The sequence below is a fragment of the Cyprinodon tularosa genome, unplaced genomic scaffold, assembly GCF_016077235.1.
Source record: "Cyprinodon tularosa strain WSP-4 unplaced genomic scaffold, ASM1607723v1 ctg632, whole genome shotgun sequence".
Classification (NCBI taxonomy): Eukaryota; Metazoa; Chordata; class Actinopteri; order Cyprinodontiformes; family Cyprinodontidae; genus Cyprinodon; species Cyprinodon tularosa.
The window spans coordinates 194,374-214,003 of NW_024039377.1; the positions used below are offsets into that span (position 1 = coordinate 194,374).

A 19,630-nucleotide genomic window follows, 5' to 3' on the forward strand; every position below is an offset into this window, starting at 1 on the left:
AACATGATTAGGTTATGAAATTGGACACAGAAAGTTTAGCCAGAGGTGAATGGAGCTGTATGCGTGGGTGCATATGCGGATGCACATGGCAATTGCAGGCTTGCCACGGAAGGAATTAAGATATTTACAGAGCAGCAGTTTGGAATTTAAACACTACATATTATACAATGAAACAAAATTATGGAAATTTAACCTTTGGTTCTTGCTTTAATAGCAAAATAACAGTCCCAAAGACTTCCGGAACCAGCTAGTAAAAAGCACAGTGCTTGTCTTTTTTCTAATGCAAAAAAATCTTTTTCCAGATAGCACCATGAATACAGTAGCTGCTTCAAAAATATAGTTATGCTGTATTGTACTTGGTAACTTGTGCTGACCGTTGATACCTTTAGCTGTCAAACTATTATAGCCAGTCCAAACCAACATACTCCACCTCAGAAATACTGTCTATTGGACAAGGGGAAGAAAATAAATGAAATATGTTAAGCTCTATTTTAATAATAATGTATGTAAAGTAAGCTGTTTCAATTTCCCACACTCATAATGTTTTATTCCACATTTAAAAAGAAACAAAATTTTAAAAGACAATGCAATTTATCTGATTATAAGTGTGCTGGAAAAGAGGTAGTGTATTGTCTTTAAAATATATATTTTTCAAAAGCCGGAATTATCTTATTTTTCCTTTCCCGAACCACAACTACTGTTGGGATCTGGAGTTCTGCCACCTTTCTCCAGCAGAGGGCGTCCTGGGTCTCCTGAGCTGAGCCACATGCACACCAGAGGCTCATCCTCTCATCAGGAGACCAACTACTTAAGCAGCGGCCAGACCTGTTTTCAGTGCCAGAGTGTTGCCAGTTATGGTTAGCAGAACCTGAGCCAAGCCTGCTGATCTGATACTCTGAGGAGTAGTGATGGTGAGATGAAGCCTCATGAGGCATTGAACCGTTTGGCCAAATTGCTTCAACGATCCCCACAGTTCATGAGGCTTCATGTGAACATGTCACCACATACTGGTGGACAGCAGAACTACAGTTTGTAATAAAATCTGTGAATTCTTTTGCAATTGTTTTTCTTTTTTTCCCCCCTTTTCAGTTCCCTTGAAATTGTTAATGGTTGGTGTGTATAATAAAATCTTTTGTAAGTTTTTTTTAAGTGTAAAATTTCTTATAACAATCATTTAAGGTGCACAGTTTTTCTGCTATTTTAGTGAAATAAACTCAAGCAGACAGTGAAAGTATTTGTGCAAATTGGGCAATGATGAACAAAATGAATGGTGTTAGTCATTTTTATTCAAACATGATAGTTTTTCCATGTTTTTTGGTTTTAATCAGGTTGGAAGTTATGTTCAACCAATCTTTTGGCTAAGCCAACCTAATTTACCCAATCTATATTTTTACTCGGGCAAAACAATGCAAATTAGTCTCATCAGCCAAAATAATTAAGTTTAATCGCAACTTTCAAAAGAGACAGACTGGTCTTGAACCATCAACCTCTAGGGTGAGAGTCTGCCTCTTACAGAGGACGCCACTCATGTAGATAGTTTGATCTGGGAGAAAATATTTCTTAACCCTGACGTATTAACACTGGCTTTGTCTGGTAGTTTTGTTCAAATTTTGATCATTATATTGTTTATTCAAACCAAATTAGCTTTAAGCAACTAGATTGGTTGGAAAGACAACCAATTTATTCTTAGAATCTATCCAAACTTTATCCAGCTGAGAGCATCTCTCCTCCAAACTCCCACATCTTGACTGAACACTGAGGCTGTCTAGATGCCTGTCAAAATTCTTGCGCTTCCCGAACCACTTACCGAAGCGGTCACGTGGTATCACGGTAGCGAGGCCTCGGACGTCATCAATTTTGGCCCCTCCTCTAAATGAATCACGCCTCGACACGCGCTTCGGGGAAACGCCCCCTCCATTACTCGACACACGCCTCGAAGCCTCGGCTCATCTCATAACATCACTACTGAGGAGTAATCTGATCCTAACCTGTTTTTGTCTTCTCTGCTTCCTAGACATGCCTGCCTGCCCTGACAGCCAAACCTGAAGAACCTCAAGCTGAGTCTGTTCCAGTTCTCAGGAGAGAACCTTGGCTGACCATTCAAAGTCTGAGCTCAAGTGTGAAGTCAAGCTCTGCCGCTGCTAGCTCTCTGCTGAACCCTCAAACTCTGGACCCAACTGGTTCCCTCTCTCACTGCGTCAATCTGAATCTCTCCAGGTACAGATCAGTATCTGACTGTCAAGATCCCCCAGACCTCTGGCTAACCTAACTATCCCTTCTCTACAGAGAAACCCTTGTGAAGTCATCCCGGACCAGAATCAGTATCTGTGATTTATTCTGTGTGATTCAAAATAAACTTTTACCCCTGTCTCTGTGGTGTGTTCTGCATTTGGGTTTGATCCCCATACCCAACATGACAACTACAACCAGGCTTTTACCAAACAGTATTTTTTGTTTTCTTCATTTTAGTTGTAGTATATAAACTGTTCTAGTCTTTGTCCTGGCTTTACATGCTTACACCCATGTTCTCCTCCTTTGGACTTTAAGTTTTGAGTTTTCAGCTATATATGCCATTCTGTGTTGTTCTTTTGTTTATTTTCTATTCTGTGATATATTCAAGTTGTGTTGCATTTGAGTTACTCTCTGTTTCCACCCTTGTGCCTGTCTCCTTTCCCCTTGGCTCCTTTCTAGTTACTTCTATCCGCACCTGCTCCATATCAGCTCATTAGCCCATTCTTTGTTCTGTCCCCTATATATACATCTCTTCTGCAGTTCCTCATTGCAGGGTTTCTTGTTGTTAGTTGGCTCCTTATGGGTGTTTTCCCCTCATTTTTGGTTTTGGTTGGTTTTCAAAAAAAATAACTTTATGAAACAGTCCTAGGCAAAATTTATGATACCTTTAAAAAAAGACTGAAAATAATGTGATCAAAGGTACATGTTTAATGTCCAAATTGATCAAACACCTTTGAAAAAGATTTATTGGAATAAAAAGACTGTAAAATATGCCCTATATGGATAACCTTGTTGTATGCATTGCTCACTTTTTGCCCACATTGTATTTTTAAGGATCCCTTCTATCTTCTGTGCTAATCTTCAGCTCATTTCATGGATTTTCATTTGTATACAAGTCAGGCCCTTTGCAGCAGTTATCTTTCTCTCAAGCCATTTCACAGCTTTCTTGGTTAAATATTTGGGACTATACTCTTTCTTAAAAACTCTCCTTTAATTCTCAGATTTCTATCGAAAACATCCCAGCGAATTACTTCATTCACAATTAGATTACCTTTTATGTATACAATAGATAGCTGAGGCCATAATGTTCACATCTGCAAACTTCCATGAGGGGTTATAGGGTCACTGCAGATCTCAGCTTTGATATATTATCAGGTACATTCTTTAAGTGTTTGTTTTAAAGCAAACTAAACAAGCCTGATTATGCTTTTCTTTTCAGCAGTTGCCATTTGTAGTGTGTGTGCATATATGTTCCTGCAGTTATTTTTCATAAGAAAAAAGAACAACTTACAGCTATTTTCAGTGTTTGAAAAAGTGTTCTTTTTCTCTAAATTATTATTTTTTCTATCATCCTCTGATCTACTCCTTCAGAACTTTAACAAGTGAAACCTCACCATGTATTGTCAATGGAGATTTCAATTCTACTTGTAGTTTATGACTCTTGTGGCATTCACTGGATAATTCAATGATAAAAAACAAAATGCAACTCTAACTGATGTCAACAGTGGGAAATACTTGTGGGCTTGTTTTCACTACATGCAGCACTCTTCAATATTATTTATTTGCAGTCTATGGTATATTGAAGTTTAATTTTCTTAATGTGTTCCATATCTTTTTGTGGTTTCGTGTTAGTGTTTTACCAATAACTTCATTAGTGGATTATTTTTTCTTTCTTGGTATGTGTAAAATACTTGCTTAATAGCCCCACTGGAATTATCAAAACACAGATAAAGTTGACATTTTAAATACTTTTTTCAGATTTAACTTCAGCATTGTCTGCTACACTACTCCTTGACAATGCTCTCAACTGTTTTGTTGTCTGGCTGCCGCTGCAGATCTGTCAAGTACCATATGATAATCATGAATAAGTTAAATCTATCACAATGTGGCAGCAAACCCTCAATAAAGGTATTAAAACATTTTCTGTTTTTTCTAAATGACGAGAATAGATAGACTTAGCAAGTGCAAATAAACACTGGCAGATCTGTCAAACTAGAATTTTACTTTTCATGTATTTTTTCAAAACTTTTAAACTCATTTATTCTTTTTTTTGAAAATGTATTTAATAACTTTATAATGGTTTGAGAATTGAATTCACAAGGATCGAGTGGGCATTAGATAAATCGAAGTCAAAGCTGGTGTAAAGGCTAAAAGGAAGCCCCTCATGGTGTAAAGCTTTTGTTTCATTTTTGCAAAGGTTCACATAGGCAGTTTTTGGGCTCAACCCATCTGGTCAATGGCTAAGGTCCTTTGTCTCCTTCTGCACTGTTGTGTCTCCAACCAACCTTAAAATTCCAGAGCCCACCCAATACTAGAAAAAAAAGGAGTTTAAATACATACTGATAGGATTAAGTCTAAAGCATGTGTAGAGAAAAGACTGGGACTTGGCTATCTTGGATGATATGTCATGTCAAAGGGGCATCTATTTGAAAAATTACATGCTGACTGGAAATAAGGAAAATTAAGGATAGAGAGACTAGAGAAGGCTTGGAGGGAAGGCCAGACTGAAAGCAACTAAACTCAGCATAAACTGAAAAGGAGTAGGGGAAGATATACAAGTAATAGGGGTGGGACTATGTGTACCCTCTTCGGAGATGTGAAGACCCATATTTTTGGTAGGTATGTCTTCCAAGCAGGTATGTCGTAGGTATGTCTTCCAATCTAGAGATTTTACACAAAATCTCTAGATTCCTTTTGCATCATTAGAGACCAACTGTTGTTCAAGTCAGAGTAGAGCATCTGTGTTTGGGTCATTATTGACACTCTCTAAGCCTTGAATTCAAAGAGTTTTTGTTTGGGTCATGCTCTTTCAGCACTGCTCTACACCCTCACCCCACCCATTCACCCTATTGAGAACCATGGAAACAAGAGGTCTTTCACCCTCTTCTTTTTGCCTAACCTTTCTCTCTCTCTTGCTTTTACCGCTCCATTTTGTCCCCATCACACTGGTCCTCACTGCCGTAGGACTTATAGAAACAGGAAGAGTCAGATGTTTACTTAATTGGGCTTCAAGGTGACTTAGTGGATGTCAGTGTGTGTGTTTTGTTGTGTAATGGGAAGTACACTGGGATGCATCCCTGCAAATGAAGTAAACTCAGTGAAACAGAAGGAGACAAGGCTAAATGGGCTGAAATTAGCTCTAATAGGTTGGAGGGTCTTTGCAGGTCCTATCCTGTCAGATCCTGTGCACTGTGATAAGATATAAAAAGGAGTGAAAAAAAAAAACGGATTGGAGGAGTGTGTTTGTTTTTGCTTTTAGGATTTGAAAGTATTTTGTCTTTTTTTTGTGGAATTCTATAGTCCGAGTTATGTGGAGAAAAAAAACAAACAAAAAAAACAACAAATAGATTTTTATGACCATGAACCCCATTGCAGTGTATATTGACATTATTTCTTACTAGGGTTTAAAATATGATCACAGTTTAAAATAAGGAAGACACTCAGAAAGTAATACGCTTTTTCTGTGTGTGGGTGCGGGTGTGTGCGTGTGTGCCATCAACATGATTGCAGCCATTAGATAGGAGTAAGGCATTCATGATGAATCGGCACTTAGTCCAGGGATACGCACTTGCTCAATGGGCTGTGAATATCCTACTGCCACTGTCAGTCTACAGAATGTTAAATAAAGTTATTTGAATATTTGTAATATTAATGTGCCGGCATGTCAAAAGCCTGCCGGAGTCTAACAGTGAAAAAAAAAAACTAAAGGGAAGATTCATATTTCTTTGGGGTCTATAAGACTGCTTGGATGAGAAATTATGGAAATTCTAGACTATATAAATACATAATCATGAGTATTGTACCAGATAGATGGACTATGGAGGAATGTAGTGGTAATCTGAAAAGAATTCTAATAGAAAAGTTTTAAGATTAGATCAAAGACTATATATGTTCTCTCTTATTTCTCTCTCTACACAAACACACACACACACCCCACACATATAAATGACACAGAACCTAAACTTGTTAAAGTCACTAATTGTAGGTCTGAAAGGACTGATGAGAATATTCTGATTAATGAGTTTTTAACATGATCGTCGACTAATTAAGTTACGACTAATGACACAATACAGATGCCATTTGCTAATAACAACTTAATCAGAGCACTAAATAAGCCCAAACTGTAACAGAAATTAAATAAATAAGTATTTAGGCTGAAAGGCCTTTCTGTTTAAATGTTATATCCAGAAATCCTCGGGCGGCATAGTTTTTTCTATGCTTGGGACATATTCAATAAAATAAATAAACAAAATGGTCAATCGAGCAGCTTTTGCTAGATTAATAATCAGTAAATCCAAAAATCAACTGAAAAAAACTAAAGAAATGAAAGAAAAAAAATATCCCTAGTTGCCCCTGAATACTTTCTGCTCTTGTGTCTCAATTTTCTCAGACGGTGTGAAACACACTCTAACATAAAGGTTCTCCGCTTGCTGAATTGCTTTGCACTCTAATGTAAAAAAGTAATAACTCTTTCTAGTAACTGTTTTAAAATGAAAGTTGAAGTAGTTTCTGTGATACAGCACAGCTGATGCGTTATCTGCAAGGAGATAAGATGTGAGCAACAATAAGAAGATTTAAATAGTGTATTATATGTACTGTATTTTTTACTTTAAATCTTTCATTTATTTTTCTATGAAAAAAAATTCTTAGGTCATAAGCATAATTATACAAAAAAAAAAAAAAGATAAGAAAGACAAATGAATCAAGTGAAGTTTGACCAAAGTCTGTTTATAGATAAAAATAACACGACATCTTAAAATTGGTGGTAAAGGTGGGGTAAAATCTAAAACATACAAGGCACAAAGAACAGGACAGATACACACTTAAACAGTACTGTAGTCACTCTACCTACTGCATTCAAGCAGTTTTAGGTTTGGAAAAAATGTACCTGCCTCATAGAAATAGTGTAACACTATATTAGATAGCATGGAGCCCAAAGCTTTGATTGACCTTTTATATCAAGTAGGGCTGCTTAGTGTTAAGAAAATTAGCATCATATTATGTCACCATTGAGATTTCAGACATCGGATTAATTACTCTATGAATTTTAATCACTGATTTGAGAAAGCAAAGATCATTAAAATGATCAATGATTACACAAGCAAATCATGTAAACGTAATCCAGGGGATTCTATCCATCACTCAGCCAGACCTCACAGCTGTGGTTAGAAAAATGCTTTATAAAACCTATTGCCACCAGCAACTCTGAAGTGCTTGACTTAAACAGGACACATGCACTCAAGGCAAGCTTTGCAGTGGCAAAGGTGGCAGGGTGCTGTTGGGAGTGTGTCTGCTCGATTTAACAGAGAGGTGATAAAATATTTAGCAGATTGCTTACATAGCTGAAGGGGGAGAGAGCAAGAGAAAGGCAGAGGCAGAAAAGAGGAGGGCATACTCAAATGGCTTGTGTGGGAGCTGGGGAGCTTGTAATGAGGGTGGCATGCTGGCATCATTGTTGCATAGAACAACATCGCTACATGGCCTCTATGCCTAGCTGACAGCGGGTACCACAAATACACATCACACTAAATGTCACTAATTAATGCATGAAAAAAGTGCAATCAGGTACCAACATGTGTTTCTTACGCTACAATGACAAGAAACATACATATTCAAGGAGAAAAAGATGTTTCCCTTAGTATAAACAAACATAGCATTCTATATTTAAAGTAGAAATTTTATAAACTACTACATTATATGTTTATCTTCATTAGAAAGTATTTGTGCCATTGTTAGTTTAGGGAAAGCTGTTTTACTATTAGCTACTTAAGGATGACATCCAATTTTAATGTTGTTTCAGCACCTTAGGGCCAATTTCACAGTAACAGTTACAGGTAATGCTACCATTGGGAGAAAAAAAAAGTGCTTCATTTTTTTCCAACTCAGCTTTTTACAAGTAGTCATCTTGTTCCAAAAGCATACCCCACACTGATAGCTTCTCCAAATAAGCATGTTTTATTCTGAAAATAACACATTTCTGTTTCAATTCAAAGATCCTTCCATTATTAGAATAAAACCCCCCACGAAAAATGAATTGATCAAGCGATACTGAATTGAACATGTGAGTGTACTGTTTGGCTTTGAGTAAGGTTTGACCAAAGCAAAAACTAGGTCACATATTGATTTGCCCAGGGTGGACCTGTTCTTTCAACCAATAACAGTTGCAGCAAAAATAGACAGAATGATGGTTAAGCTTTGTTTTTTCATGGTTTATACTAAATAGTCTACCAAGTCTGTTATCCCTCAGTATTGAGGTAACTCGGGTGTTTTCAGAATAAATGTTTACTATTTAGATTAATGCATAAAAACTCAAACTGCAGGGTGTAAAAAGTGAAAAACTGTATTGCTGTTACTGGATGGGATAATCTCTGTGGAGATAAGACTGGAACAGGTTCCACAAATTTCCAAAGTGACAAGTTATGAGGGACTAATTTAGTCAACCACTCTTTGATATAATAGATTTATATTGTTTCTTTGCTTGTGTCCTAAATGTAAGTCGGTATTTCCATTAAGATTTTATTCAACTTGAAATACAAGTATTGTTTTACTTCCCAATTTCCTAATAGAAGACTCAATCCAGCTAAGTGCTGTACAACCTATACCAGTTGCCAGACAATTACATAAACAAAGGAAAGATTTATATTTAGGACAATTTTCAGTAACCAGTTTAACTAACAGTGATATTTTTGGAAGGAAGGAAGTCAAAAAACATCTGAGAAACTAAACCTCATAGTGTAGAACATACTGTATGAATTTTACAGAAAACCCTTGGCTAAGATTCAGACCCAGGACCTTCTTTCTGCAAGGCAATGGTGCTAAGAACTTCACCACTATGAAATCCATAAAAAAAGAATAACAAAAATCAACTGGTTCTATTATGAAAAATACATCAGATCAGATTTAGACCTTGGATTACCCCCCTTATCCATATAAACATCTACATTATACAGCAGAAGCTAGATAAACTAACCATGCTCACAATAATCTTTGTTTACAAACAAGCCCTAACCTTTCATGTAGTGCTCTTATGTAAAATGTTATGAAACATAAAAGTGAAAATTAAAGAAAAAAGAAACAAAAGAAACAAATGATCATTAATTAATGCATTTTAGAGAGCAAAATGTGTTACTCAAGATCCTTAAAGCCCACTAATGTTTCGTTTTGCTACACAATTCCTGATTCAAACATATTTGACATAAACCTTTCTCTCTCTATACAGTCGCTAAATCTTATACATCAGAAAATGGAGTTGTTTTGCATAGGAACCAAAGTCATTCTGGGAGGATATTGTGGACACAGTCACACTCCATATGCTTTGTAGATATGTGGCATTCTTATATCTGTTTATTGATCAGAGCAGATGGGCGTCAATCAATCTTATCTGAGCTTCACATACTCTCGAACTAACCTCCTGAGGCAGTCCAACCCAATACTGCACCACGCTAAGAGCCCTGAGCCACCCATAATATCGCCAGACACCTTGGGCATATTTTTTTTCTGTATGTGTTTTTATGTGTGTTGAAACAACAAGGTGCACAGTCTAGAGGTGTCATGGAGGACATATAAAAAAAAAACTAAAAAAAAACACATTGACTCACACAACAACAAAAAGCAACCATGTACATCTTCTCTGCTGGATCTAATAATTATCTATCTCTTAAAACTTATGTGTAGTTAGGCAGACACAAACCTTTCTCCATCTGTGAATTAGATTGTGCAAAATCCTGGCATTTCCTAGAGATTAGGACGTGATGCTAATGTGCTTTTTATTATATTAGACGTAGATGCGCTAAAGAGAGAAAGTGCAGCCCATTATGCTCAACAAAAGCCTTGTAACATAATGAGATAGATCTTTACGGGGATATGAAGAAGCTGTGATATATGGTACACCCATGCAAGTCTACCAAGAATCTGATTCTATTTAACATTAAGTAGAAGATGTGACTAAAGCAGAAATCAATACTCTAAAATGTAGTGCTATACAAAAGTCTTGAAAGCCATCTAACCTATGCCATTTCGTCTAATCATCCTTTAATAAACAGCAGATTTACATGGCTTTTCCTGATTTTTCCACCTAAGGTGGATCCTTGACTTTCTTTTCCCTCCTTCATAAAAGCAAGCTGCATCATACCTATTCAATTTTCTATGCTGCATATGTTGTAACCTGGATAACATTGTATAACCAAACAATGTTATTAAATTTCCTTAATATTATGCCTGACCTGCCTAATATTTTCCTAGGTTGTCATGAGACTTTCTCTTTACTAAGATTCTTTATAAAAACTGATGCCTTAACAGAGGTGATTTATTGGTACTGACGCAAGTGAGCTCTATGTACAAATTACTGAATTTAATTACACTGTATATTGTTAAGGAATATAAGTAAAGGAACCAAGTACCAATGCAAACTAAAGTTTTCATAGTTTTGTTAAAAATACTTTGAAAACCACATAGTGAAAATCTCGATAAAAACACTGACAGCTGTGGTTGTAGCATGACACCATGAAAAAAACATTTAAATGGCATAAATATTTTTGGCAAGGCACTGCAACTTAAGCATTTTTTAGATGAATAAACTAATATTTTCTTACCACGGCAGACGTTGCTATTGTCAGGTTCGAACCCGGCCTTACACGTGCAGCTTCCAATAGGAACCATCCACTCTCCATCTCCATTACAGTAGAGCTTTATTGGGACATCTACTTCCTCTGAGTTTGAGATGCAGATTCCTCTGGCAATGACCAGGGAGGTGCTTTCTGCTCCCGTCATAGTCTCTGGAAATATTGCAAAGTTTTGGACCACACTTGGGCACTTCTTAAAAAACACCCTGACTGACAGCAGAGACATGCATGCACCGTAGTCCTGAAATGCTAGGTAGAAGCCATTTTTAGACAACGGGCCGAAGCTGCGCACTTCTGTGTTGACCTTCATTAAGCGCCCACCAAAGTCCACCTGAGAGAAACTTTCATCTGCAGCAATGGTGTCCACCTTGAGGTAGGGGGCCTCCATCCAGAAGGCTGTTCCTTTGGTGGCTATGACAGAATCAGTTTCATAGTAATAAAGATTAAAAGTCTCCTTGCAGGAGCCTGGGACATTTGGAATGGAGCTGCAATCCCGCACAGTGAATCGTATCTCCACATAGATGCGTTGAGCTCCACGGCGATCGATGAAAGTGGTGAGGAGCCAGTTGTTTTGACTGGGCTCAAAGACATTGCACACCTGGTAGGTCCTGATGGTGTTGAGGTTTTCGTCATAGCCACTCACCTCCTCCCACTGAAGAAAAGAGAAAAAATAGTAGATAGTGAATTAGTAATCAGCTTTAATTGAGCAATTATACTTTTCTTCGCTTTAAATTTCTGTTAACATTGGCTTGGCTGCAGATTTTATACACATATCACTACCTTAACCTGAGATATACTACTGTGTATATGTTGTTGGTTTTTTTTGCTATACTAAAGGTATATATATGAATAAAAAAAAAGTATAGTGGAGGTTTTCCTGAATTTCTGAAAAGCCCCGCCCTCTCAACTTAAAAAAAAAAATGGACATGCACAACCCTGTACCCGCTCCAAAGAGGTCATGTTAAACACATGCAAGAGTTTAAAAGTTTTTGTTTAACAGTTGCTGTTTACATCACTTATATAAGCTTACTTTTCAAAAGAAGATTTGAAGTTTTTTTTAATATGTCAGATTAAGTGAATTTCACCGGTAAGCTAAGATGGGGAAGAGCACGTAAGACAGCATTACATAAACATATCACCAGAATAATTGACAATTCACAACCCGGAAAAAGAACATCCTCCACTATACATGGAACAAAGCTGTAGTTGCCCAAGGATTGATAGGTCTTCTTCATCATTTGAGGAAACATTAATGTTTCCTTTTTTTGTGCAATACAATACAATTATCTGTGTGCAGCAACAACAAAAATGACACTTTGTCGTCCTGTTCTCTCAATGTGCTCAGCTGTAGTATATGTTCTCCCACTGCATCAGCAATAACTGAGTCATTACGGTGGTTACACTGCAATGTGGCATCTATGCTAAGTGATGTTGGGCACTTAGTTGATACATTAAAACTACAGTGTGTAACAAATTTTAGATTATGCACTGGTGAATTACAATTAGACAGAGACAATCTACATGGCTGCCAAGAGCCCATCTGATAGAAAGGCACTTGTGCACATGCAGAGATGAGATATGCTCTAGGCCATTTCTTGCAGGTGTGACCCAGAAAGTGTGTCGGATGAGCAGCAGAAGGCCTTTAGGGAGTTAATTCAGTCCACCAAATCCCGATGAAAATATGCCATTAACATTTGGCCGGAATCACAAAAAATGGGAGCAGAAATCACAAAAAAATCACTTTGATTCACATTTGGCATCTAGAAAATGAAGATTAGTAATCATTGATGGATTCCCCCTATTTTGAATATGATAATGGTAATATGTGTCACTACTAAGCATGTTTATAAATGTCTTTAAGACTTCATTTCAAATACACGAATGCAATCGGAAGGGAAATTTGAATGAATACACCAATGAATATATGTAGTGCTTATGTCTAGAAACGGGAATGAAGAAGTTAAACGTATTTAATTATATCCATTCTCCTTTCTATAGTCCTTACCACCAATAAACGTACTAAGGCTACTTAACTTACATTGTTAGTTAAAGCTTATGTAACAGATTTGTTGATTAAGATATAAATCTTACTTTCTGTTATACCAGTTTAATTCAGACATCTCCTTCCAGACATTCAGATTGGAAGAAGCCAGGTCATGTGAACATCCACAGCAGTTGAGTAATGAAACTGATACTATTTAGAGAAGATAACCATTTATCTTATTCTAATACTAAGTAAGCTTCCAAAAGGCCAAAAAAACTGTTATAGTTACCGGAGATTAAAAAAAAATAAAATAAAAACGGTTGCCTGTGGGAATAAACAAGTTAAGAAAAACAGACACTGAACATATTTGTAGTGATTTGATAAAAGTACTATGTGTGCGAACATTACATAGCTAAAAAAAAAAAAAAAAAAAAAAAAAAAAAAGGTTTTTCAACTGAGTATTTGTCCTCTACCAATCTGGGGATTTCTTCACAATGCTTTTAACTCTCCACAGAAGAATAACTTCACAAAATCTTTAATAAAAAAGAGGAAGTATCCATTTTACATTTTTTTTCTAACACCTTTCTTTATTCAACTTAGCCAGTCCATTCTTTATTCTCTAATTACACATAGCAGCTTGGTTAAGAAAACTGTTTCTTCAAATACCTACCTGCCAAAGATTCAAATACCTGTACTAGAGAAGTTAATGAGATCTAGAGCAGACGGAGTGGACCTTTAGTAAGTTAATGTCTCTTGAGTGCATACATCTCCTGATGCTTCATCCTTCCTCTGACCTTTACAGCCCCACCTGTTCAATCAGGCTTAATAGAGCAGAGGAGAAATATCGCCTCTTCACAGAGCCCCAAAAACGAGTCAACCGATGGCAAAGATTCCGAGGTCCTGCTCAATAATTCTATAAAATATTGTGAGATGACTGAAACGGTATGGATGTCAGCCATCTTATTTCAGCACAGATGATAAAACTATTTGGTGAACGGAAGATATTCAGAGAAAACAGGAAGGTTCAAACCAAGAGACGGCATGTACACGGTGGAGTGGGAAGATACATGATGAACAGAGCAACTGCTGACATGATAAATGAGTTTACAGAAATCTGAGGTGCAAATTAAAGCCTTTTTTTTTCTCAACACAACTCCCTCAGCGCCCACTTCACTCCGCTCTCCTCCCCCTCTTCCCTCTTTCCCTTCCACTCTCTTCTCCCATCTCTGCTCTGTAATGACCATTCATCAGCATTACAGGAACCTGTCCCTTTCAGCACTGCCTGTTCATTAATACAGCCAGCCCCAGGCTCCTCTGCACCCGTCTGCTCTGGTCTAGGAGGGGGTCCTCACTGCCTCTCGTCTAGCCAAATGACCACAATATTTCACACCACAAAGGGGCCCAAGGCATCTAGAATAATGCCCATCCACAATCTGTCGGGAAATTCCTCTGCTCACATAATAATGAAATACATTTTTTCTTTCCTACTCAGTAGATATTCAGTGTCACCATTGTGTCAAACACAAGTAACAAGGTCGCTGGTTATTTAGGAGATAACAGATTCTGATACATTTAGCCTCAGCCTTTCAGGGGTTTGCATTTCAACACTGTTTACACCCCTGTGCTTGGAGACAGTCGTGTTTGTAATTTGATTGTTTAGCGGCAAAATATTGATTGTCTGGCTTTTGTTTTGCTGCTGAGGGCTTGAGGGTACCTGCCACATTTCTGTAGGTCCAAAACATTTGATTACTGAGGTTATTGACATTTTCTGTGTTCTTCAGCATCTCTGTAATTTTCTCCCAACTGAAGGGCCCTTGTTGTATGCATTTAGAACGTAGGGATAGTCTTGCAAGGAGCATGTCCTTGTCACATATTTCTTTGTTATTGCTCTTTCCTCCAGTCATTTACATTGTTCAAAATGTACCAATCTGACATTTTTTTGACCCCTGAAAAAGGAGTCATCATCACCTGTCATCTCAAAGATAATGGAATTCCCTGTTCCTAGCATCCTTTTCTTCTAAGTATTTTTTTCTGTACCAGCTCAAAGCTAAACATGTGTATATTAGTCCTGGCATTAAATACAACAGAAAACTACCGGTATTTGTGCCGCCTGTATCAACATGTATTAACTAGAATGAGGAAAATAAATCAATAATGAAAGGAAAGCTAAGAAAACGGATAAGGTAATGCACAACTCAACATGGAGACTCACCTCACTGTGTATGTGGTATATCAGTTTGGCTGGCCAGGCTGTCTTTTGCTTCTTATTGTAAAAAGTGAAACTAACTTATAGATTAATTAAACATAGATTAAATAATTTTGTCTTAATTTCTTGCAAGCTTTCTCATTACGGACAACAAAAATTCAATATGCATACTATTAAAACTAAGGGACCTTGAGGTCATCTGCATTGATTTTTCTGCTATGCCTCTTCTTCATGACTATACCCTATATAATTCTCTAAGGTAGGAATGGGCACCTACAGTTCTAAAAAGCTGGTGTTCTGTAACTTTACGACGTGCCTTTGGGCAAAACCACCTGAATCGGGCATGCAGGTGGCGCAGTGGTTAGCATGCACGACCCATGTACGGATGCTTTAGTCCTCGACGCAGGCCACCCGGGTTTGAATCTGACCTGTGGTCCTTTCTCGTATGCCTCTCCCTCTCTCTCTTTCCCCCTTTCCTGTCAGCCTAAAATTAAAAACAAGCCAATAAAAACTAAAAAAACTAAAAAACACCTGAATCAAATGACTGAATTAAATCCTCAGTATGCAGGTTCTCTAGAGTCATAAAAATCATCACATTTTTTTTATTCAGGTGTTTTTTTTTTTAGTACTGTAGGCGTCAGGACACCCGCTCTCGAGGACTATTATCCCATCCTGGTCTATGAGGTTAAGGCCTGATTGCTGGTAAAACAAACACAGTGTAACACCATGGTCGCTAAACCTGCTTCGGTAATTTTGGACATTTGGGCAGGTCCCAAATATTGCTGGAAAAGGAAATCTGCATCTCCTTAAAACTTGTTAGCAGTAGGAAACATCAACTGTTCTTAAATTTCATGATAGATACCTACAATAACTTTAACACCATAAATTATAGCGGATCAACAGTAGAAAACTACACACTGGACCAAAAGCAATATGGATTCTGTGGCTTTCCACTCTTCCTCCATATTCTGGAACCTCTGTTTTCAAATTAAATGCAAACTTTACTTTCATCTGAAAAGAGGATTTTGAACCATTAGAGTCACTTGAAATAATGAATGCAACATTTGTAGCCTACTTTTAAGATAGAGCTAAACACAATGACTCTTGATCCCTGATTCCAGGCATCTAACCACTCCCAAACACTCCCTCTGAGGCATCCCCTTGCTTTTGTGTGGAACTTGCAGGAAAATCATCTACAGTAAGACTCAAGATATCCCTGTTGCACATTTTCTTACCACACTATTTCATTCTCCTCAACTCCCCAACAGGCTAATCACGCCTGGTGCAGGAATTCCGTTTAGGCTCAAATAAGACAGTCTAAACACTATCAATGCTTAGTGTACAGTACCCTATTTCATCATGATCAAGTGTAACATAATCTGCAACAAAACCCCATAATATTTAAGACAAATTACTTAAGTTTCAATCATTAGTCACACATTTTGACATGCTTTGAAATTGGGATCATGATAAAAGCTCAATGCTGGCCTGTTTTATCCATTTCAGATGCAATTTTGTTTCTGATAGTTCAGTTGTGTAAACATTTCCAGGACCAGACTTAAACAGCCTCTCTCAGAAGAATGGGAGTTTTCCAGAATGTTTAGGCATGATTTAACCACAAAGACCCAAGTCTATCCTAATCTGAAAGAACTGAACATCCGACCAAGGAAAAGGCCCTCTTCCAAAATAAGAAACTTAAAACATGACTGAGGTTTAGAACTTTGTACAATAACAAGACCATATAGATAAAGGTTTTATGGAAATATGGAAGAAAAAAAAGAGTGGGTAATTTGGCAACAGAGTTAGAAAGCATGTTTGGAAGAGTCAAGGTGAGGTTTTTACAGTGATGGAAGAGACTGCACAGCACAGTTAAAGCTAAACACATAACAAAATTGGTTTGGAATGGGTACAAAAACCGAAAACAAAACTTCTGTAATGCAGAGAAAAAATCGCAGGGAACCATTCGCTTGAAATACCTGATTTCTGATTCAGATGCTAAAAGTAGTTAAACATCCTCTTAGAATCATTGTAGAGGATATTGATGGACACAGAGAGAATGGTTTCCATGCAGCTGTCTATTAGTTATTGTTCTCTAAACATCTTACTTTGTCAAGTCTATATGGATCATCTCAAACCAAATTTTGTCAAACATTTTACTTAATACATTTTTGTATTAATAGCAAACTATTGTTTTCTAAGAAAAATAATGCACCAAAAGTTTGCGAACTTTGCCAATAAGGCAAGCCTAAAAACCCATTTGAAAATGTCTGCACTTCATGTTTGTACGTGAAATTAAGCAAGTTTTGCTGATGAAAAACCTGACAATACCGACAGGAAATGCTAATTATGTAAGCCAACTGAAAGTAATCAGTGCCCTTGCTCTAATAACTCTAATTCTAACAAATGCACACAAGACACTTTTGTTCAGCCCCTTTGTTGCTTAATGTGGGCATTCTGTGTGTGTATGTGTATCACCATAGCAACTTTCTTTTATAGGCATTAAGTAGCAGGGAGGTGACAGAGCTATTACTTAATGTTGTGTTAATGACCAGTGACAGCGAGCTGTGATAGAGAAATGAGGGTGGAGTAATGGAAGAGATAAGGTAAGAAAAAAAATTACCTTTCAATCAGATATTTTTTCTTCTTACCTTTACTGACTTACTCTCTCAATCTGCCTGAGAAATGACACCCCTCATAATGATCTATTTCAGTTACCGTCAATAACTAAAAATAACATATTTGACTTCCACCTATTTTCCTGCTAAGAAGCTTCTCTTCCCTGCTCATTTCTTACTTATATACTTTTACCCTCTAGTTGTTATATCTTAGCCAAAATTACAAAAATTGCTACTAAAACTATATCAGTGACTCCAAAGGAATATAATTTTTTTTATTTCTAAAGGACATCAACATAATTGTTTTAATTGAACCAGAACGAAGGATAAGTAGATCCCAGGTAATCAGCAAAAGATGCCTCCCGTTACCACACAGGAATCTGACAAACCTTTTACAGAAATTGGTATTTTTGAGTATGGCAATAACACAAGTGCCTGTGAGCCCAAATAATGACAGGCAAGTGAAGGTGTAGGTTAATAAGTATCACAATGATAATTCAACTCTGCATGTGATTGCACACAGGAACAGCCAGCTCAGCAACTCAGCCAGCAAAGACAAGGCTTATAAAAAACCCAGCCCACCCTTACATGTTTTAGTTACAAGGCTAATACATTAAGGAAGTTCTTGCAATGAGATAAATTACAATGGACAGAATTATGGAAAAATGCCCCTGTTTCCCCCTGAAAAGGGAGACCTCTTCACTATAAAAAAAAAAGTTGTCTAAGTCTAAACCTTGACAGAAAGTTGTTTTCGAAACAACCTTTAAGGTATGAGCCCACTTCAAATGATAGTATCACTCGTCAAAACTGAATTTTGTGAAAAGCAAGAAGATTATCTATCTCCTGAGAACAATATAAAGTATGACGACCATCCTTATTCTCAACAGTGTTTTCCTAAGCTGCCAGAGTGAGGGCGAATAATCAGGCCCATAACCCTAATATTGGGACATGCATGGGTTTAAATACTTTTGAAAAAATCAGAAAAAAAATCTTCTAATTTTAACAGTAATATGTTATCTGTCCAGTGTAGAGTGTAACAGCTTTAGTAACAGTTATATTTTTTGTAATGGAGTAATCTAACATTACTTTTCAAATATTGATAATGCAAAAAGTGACTTTCCATAAATGCACTCTCTGTTGTGGGGTAGAGGGATCTTATATGTCAGAGCAGCAGCTGAGATACAAGCATACAACTGGCTGACGGGATATACTTTAAAGTAACGTTACCAACACTCCTAAGATTATTCTAATAAACAATTAACTGTGCCCGAGCCATCAAAATCTTGTCAGAAACTGTAGAGCCCAAAAAAAGTAGTAGTGAAGCAGGTTTTCAGTTATCTGCTGAACAAAGTTGGAGGTCTCAATATCAAGGTGTTCCTTCATTTCCTTTATTTTTTTCCTTTTCCAGCATTTTATTGTCATTACTCTGTCACAAGTACAGAGCAACGAAATTAACTTTCTGCATTTAACTCATCCCTTTGGGGAGCAGTGGGCTGCAATTGTGTGGCGCCTGGGGAGCAGTGTGAGGTTAAGGGTCTTTGCTCAGGGACCCAGAGTGTCAGTCTATGGGTGTGGTGCTTGAACTCAGGATTAATTTCCTGTGGATATGATATTTTAATAGCTATGACATTGAACAGATAACAGAGAGAAACAAAAGCAAAGATTTTCCTACCACATGCAGCTAGCTACAAGACAGACATATGCAGGTAGTTGGCACAGGAAGAGTTTCCTCACAAAGATATCCCAACTGAAATCCACTGAGGAAGTAGCATTTAAAAAGGTGATGAGACACCTGCAGCTGATCTGGAATGCTTCTGCTCCTCACCAAACCAAAGAAAATGCAGCACAACACCCCAGTTCTGAAGTCGTTACACTGGATAAAATAGCCTTTAAAATACTTCTGTTAGTCTACAAATCAATGAATGGCTTAGCACCAAAATACATTAAAGAGTCTCATGTGTGTAGAACTCTC

General features: G+C 37.3%; 1 protein-coding gene across 2 annotated transcripts in view; it reads right to left on the reverse strand.

Annotated features, from left to right (window-relative positions):
* LOC119798658 (ephrin type-B receptor 1-B) overlaps positions 1-19,630 on the reverse strand; it is a 238,211-nt gene that overhangs the window by 109,707 nt on the left and 108,874 nt on the right. For both annotated transcript variants that reach the window (XM_038308216.1, XM_038308215.1), the window contains exon 3: positions 10,824-11,505. In XM_038308216.1, the coding sequence (XP_038164144.1) occupies positions 10,824-11,505 (682 nt within the window). The remainder of the gene's footprint in view (positions 1-10,823; positions 11,506-19,630) is intronic.